General features: G+C 68.6%; 1 protein-coding gene across 1 annotated transcript in view; it reads left to right on the forward strand.

The window, feature by feature from the left end:
* The window catches only part of LOC121348551 (host cell factor 1-like), a gene marked incomplete at both ends in the record, with an annotated part of 6,587 nt that extends 1,341 nt beyond the window's left edge, over positions 1 to 5,246 (forward strand). Inside the window, 5 exons of the mRNA XM_041458218.1 lie at positions 475 to 526; positions 1,242 to 1,447; positions 2,983 to 4,606; positions 4,726 to 4,904; positions 5,217 to 5,246. Coding sequence (XP_041314152.1) covers positions 475 to 526; positions 1,242 to 1,447; positions 2,983 to 4,606; positions 4,726 to 4,904; positions 5,217 to 5,246 — 2,091 coding nt within the window. The remainder of the gene's footprint in view (positions 1 to 474; positions 527 to 1,241; positions 1,448 to 2,982; positions 4,607 to 4,725; positions 4,905 to 5,216) is intronic.
* Positions 5,247 to 5,249: the final 3 nt, after the last annotated feature.

Genomic DNA, 5,249 nt, shown 5'->3' on the forward strand with positions numbered 1-5,249 from the left:
GTGGTCAAGGGTCACCTCTGGGTCACTGGGGTGACCATTCTGGTGGTCAGGGGTCACCTCTGGGTCACTGGGGTGACCATTCTGGTGGTCAGGGGTCACCTCTGGGTCACTGCGGTGGTCATTTGGCCAGCCGGGGGTCACTGGGGTGGTCACTTGTGGTCAAGGGTCACCTCTGGGTCACTGGGGTGACCATTCTGGTGGTCAGGGGTCACCTCTGGGTCACTGGGGTGGTCATTCTGGTGGTCAGGGGTCACCTCTGGGTCACTGCGGTGGTCATTTGGCCAGCCAGGGGTCACTGGAGTGGTCACTTGTGGTCAAGGACGGTCAGGGGTCACCTCTGGGTCACCGGGGGGGTCACTAAGGGGGTCAGTTGTGGTCAGGGGTCATATCTGAGCCACCCCATTGGTCACTTGTGGTCATTGCATCACCTCTGGGTCACTGGGGTGGTGACAAGGGGGGTCAGTTGTGGTTAAGGGTCACCTCTGGGTCACTGAGGTGGTCACCCTGGTGGTCAAGGGCACCACCGGTGAGTGGGGTCACTGGGGTCATTGGGTCATCTCTGGGTCACTGGGGTGGTCACTAGGGAGGTCACTTGTGTCAGGGGTCACCTCTGGGCCACCCCATTGGTCAGTTGTGGTCATTGGGTCATCTCTGGGTCACCCTAGTGGTCAAGAGTCACCTCTGAGTCATTGGGGTGGTGACAAGGGAGGTCACTTGTGGTCAGGGGTCATCTCCAGGTCACTGGGGTGACCATGCTGGTGGTCAGGGGTCATTTATGGGTCACTGGGGTGACCACCCTGGTGGTCAAGGGCCATTTATGGGTCACTGAAGGGGTCATTGGGCCATCTGGGGGTCACTGGGGTGGTCACTTGTGGTCAAGGGTCACCTCTGGGTCACTGGGGTGACCATTCTGGTGGTCAGGGGTCACCTCTGGGTCACTGCGGTGGTCATTTGGCCAGCCAGGGGTCACTGGGGTGGTCACTTGTGGTCAAGGACACCACTGGTGGGGGTGGGGGGTTACCAGGGGGTCATTGGGTCACTGAGAGGTCACTGGAGGGGTCACTAGGGGGACACTGAGGTGACCACCCTGGTGGTCAGGGGTACCACTGGGCGGGTGGGGGGGTCGTGGGGACACCAGGGGGTCACTCGGGGGGGGTCACTGTCACGGGGAAGGGTCACCACGGGGTCACTTTGGGGTCACTTTCCCGAGCGGTCACTCACTGCCCTCGTGTCCCTGGCAGGTGTGACCACGCTGGGGACGGTGACAGGGACAGTGTCCACCAGCCTGGCCGGGGGGGCTGGTGGCCACAGCGCCACGGCCTCGCTGGCCACGCCCATCACCACCCTGGGGACAATCGCCACCCTGTCCAGCCAGGTCCTGAACCCCGCGGCCATCACGGCCACCGCGGCCGGGGGCGGCCTGGGGACACCGACCATCACCATGCAGGTGAGGGGACACTGGGGACATTGGGGACAGGGGACACTGACCGTCACCATGCAGGTGAGGGGACACTGGGGACACTGGGGACAGGGGGGACACTGACCGTCACCATGCAGGTGAGGGCACACTGGGGACAGGGGACAAGGGGGACACTGGGAACAGGGGGGATAGGGGACACCGACCATCACCATGCAGGTGAGGGGACACGGGGGACGGGGGGGCTGGGGACACCGACCATCACCATGCAGGTGAGGGGACACGGGGGACGGGGGGGCTGGGGACACCGACCATCACCATGCAGGTGAGGGGACACGGGGGACGGGGGGGCTGGGGACACCGACCATCACCATGCAGGTGAGGGGACACGGGGGACGGGGGGGCTGGGGACACCGACCATCACCATGCAGGTGAGGGGACACGGGGGACGGGGGGGCTGGGGACACCGACCATCACCATGCAGGTGAGGGGACACGGGGGACGGGGGGGCTGGGGACACCGACCATCACCATGCAGGTGAGGGGACACGGGGGACGGGGGGGCTGGGGACACCGACCATCACCATGCAGGTGAGGGGACACGGGGGACGGGGGGGCTGGGGACACCGACCATCACCATGCAGGTGAGGGGACACGGGGGACGGGGGGGCTGGGGACACCGACCATCACCATGCAGGTGAGGGGACACGGGGGACGGGGGGGCTGGGGACACCGACCATCACCATGCAGGTGAGGGGACACGGGGGACGGGGGGGCTGGGGACACCGACCATCACCATGCAGGTGAGGGGACACGGGGGACGGGGGGGCTGGGGACACCGACCATCACCATGCAGGTGAGGGGACACGGGGGACGGGGGGGCTGGGGACACCGACCATCACCATGCAGGTGAGGGGACACGGGGGACGGGGGGGCTGGGGACACCGACCATCACCATGCAGGTGAGGGGACACGGGGGACGGGGGGGCTGGGGACACCGACCATCACCATGCAGGTGAGGGGACACGGGGGACGGGGGGGCTGGGGACACCGACCATCACCATGCAGGTGAGGGGACACGGGGGACGGGGGGGCTGGGGACACCGACCATCACCATGCAGGTGAGGGGACACGGGGGACGGGGGGGCTGGGGACACCGACCATCACCATGCAGGTGAGGGGACACTGGGGACAGGGGACACTGACCGTCACCATGCAGGTGGGGGACACTGGGGACAGGGGACACTGACTGTCACCATACAGCTGAGGGGACACTAGGGACAGGGGACGCTGACTGTCACCATGCAGGTGAGGGCACACTGGGGACATTGGGGACAGGGGACACTGACTGTCACCATGCCGGTGAGGGGACAAGGGGGACCCTGGGGACATTGGGGACATCTGGGGTTGTCCCCAAATGCGGCTCAGCCCCAGCTGTGCTGCTGACAGGAGCGGGGAGGGGACACACAAGAATTTGGGGTGACACAAGGGGGGGGTCACAGAGATTCGAGGCTGGGGGCGGGGCTGTGCCAGTGCCACCTCCCCTGACCCCCCGTGGGGACACAGCCGGTGTCCCAGCCCACGCAGGTGACGCTGATCACCACGCCCAGCGGCGTGGAGGCCCAGCCCGTCCACGACCTCCCCGTGTCCATCCTGGCGTCCCCAACGGCCGAAGGTCCCCCCGCGGCCACCTCGGGGGGTGGCAGCCTGGCCGAGCCCCCCCCCGCCGAGGCCACCCCGGGCACGGTCACCCTGGTGTGCTCCAACCCCCCCTGCGAGACCCACGAGACCGGGACCACCAACACGGCCACCACCAGCCTGGTGGCCAACGTGGGGACAGGGGGGGGACAGCTGCAGCTGCTCTGCGAGGACACGGGCGGGGGGACAGCGGTGGCAGCGCCCCCCCGGGCCTGCTCCAACCCCCCCTGCGAGACCCACGAGACGGGGACCACCAACACCCCCACGGCGGCGGGGACGGCGCGCTTGGGGACCCCCGGGGGACCGCCCTGCCCCACGCAGCAGACGGCGGCCACGGGGACGACGATGACGGCGCGGTTGTGCCCCCCCGACGGCGGTGTCACCTCCGGTGTCACCTCGTGCCAAACGCAGGAGGCGGCCCCGTGCCAAACGCCCTGGGGACAGCCTGAGGTGGGGACGGCCACCGGGGCGGTCACTGCGGCCACCGGCACGAGCTGTGAGACCCCCGCGGGGACGCGGCTGTGCGCCAACCCCCCCTGCGAGACCCACGAGACGGGGACAACCAACACGGTGACAATGACAGCACCAAGGCCACCCTGCTCCAACCCTCCCTGCGAGACCCACGAGACGGGGACAACCAACACGGTGACAGTGACAGGGGCACAGCTCTGCTCCAACCCTCCTTGTGAGACCCACGAGACGGGGACAACCAACACGGTGACAATGACAGCACCAAGGCCACCCTGCGCCAACCCCCCCTGCGAGACCCACGCGACGGGGACAACCAACACGGTGACAGTGACAGGGTCACAGCTCTGCTCCAACCCCCCCTGTGAGACCCACGAGACGGGGACAACCAACACGGTGACAGCCACGGGGACACGGTTCTGCTCCAACCCCCCGTGTGAGACCCACGAGACGGGGACAACCAGCACGGCCACCACCACCACGGCCACCTCGCGCCCCCCGCCCGAGCCGGGGACAGCGGTGCCACCACCTCGGGGTGTCCCCCCCTGCGCCAACCCCCCCTGCGAGACGCACGAGACGGGGACGACCAACACGGTGACAATGACATCGTCACAGCTCTGCTCCAACCCCCCATGCGAGACCCACGAGACCGGGACCACCAACACGGCCACCACGGCCACCGCGGGCTCCCGGCCGGGTGACACTACCACGGCCACCAGCGCTGCCACCACCGCCACCACCTCCAGCACGGGGGGGTCCCCGCCTTGTGCCAACCCCCCCTGCGAGACCCCCGAGAGCGGGACCACCAGCACGGCCACCAGAGCGGGGTCCTCGCCCTGCCAGAGCCACCAGGGCGGGGCCACCAGCACGGCCACCACCGAGGGGGTGACACCGCCGCCGCCCCCGCCCTGTGCCACCGCCACCAGCCCCCCCCGCGCCTGCTCCAACCCCCCCTGCGAGACCCACGAGACGGGGACAACGGCCACGGCCACCACGGTCACCGCCAGCATGGGCGCCAGCCAAGGTGACCCCCGGATTGTCCCCAAATTGTCCCCAAATCGTCCCCAAATCGTCCCCAAATCGTCCCCTCCGCCCTCACTTTGGGCTGGTCGCCTCGCTGACCCCTCCCCGTTGTCCCCACAGAGCCCCCCCCGCCGGCTGCCAACGGGCAGGGGGAGGGGGAGACCCCCCCCAGCGAGGGCGGGGGTCCCCCTGTGCCCCCCGGGACCCCCAGCCCCGGCCCCAGCGGCAGCGGGACCCCCCAGCCCCGGGCGGTCACCACGGTCACTCAGTCCACGCCAGCACCGGGGCCGGCCGTGCCGGTGAGCGGCTTGGGGACACTGGGGGAGGGGCTGGGGACACTGGCAGGGGGTTTGGGAACATTGGGAGGGGATTTGGGGACAGTGGGAGGGGGTTGGGGACACTGGGAGGGGGTTTGGGGACAGTGGGAGGGGGTTTGGGGACATTAAAAGGGGATTTGGGGACATTGGAAAAGAGTTTGGGGACGCTGGGGGGGTTGGGGACACTGAGATGTCCCAGGGACCTGCCGGTGGCTCTGGATGCCACCAAGGCCCCATTTTGGGGAGGGGTCTCACCCCCCCACAACCCCCTTTCCTCTCCCCTCCCCACCCCAGACCATCTCGTCGCTGACCGAATCCCCCCCGGCT

Source organism: Pyrgilauda ruficollis, unplaced genomic scaffold (genome assembly GCF_017590135.1).
Source record: "Pyrgilauda ruficollis isolate IOZ18807 unplaced genomic scaffold, ASM1759013v1 scaffold1263, whole genome shotgun sequence".
NCBI lineage: Eukaryota > Metazoa > Chordata > Aves > Passeriformes > Passeridae > Pyrgilauda > Pyrgilauda ruficollis.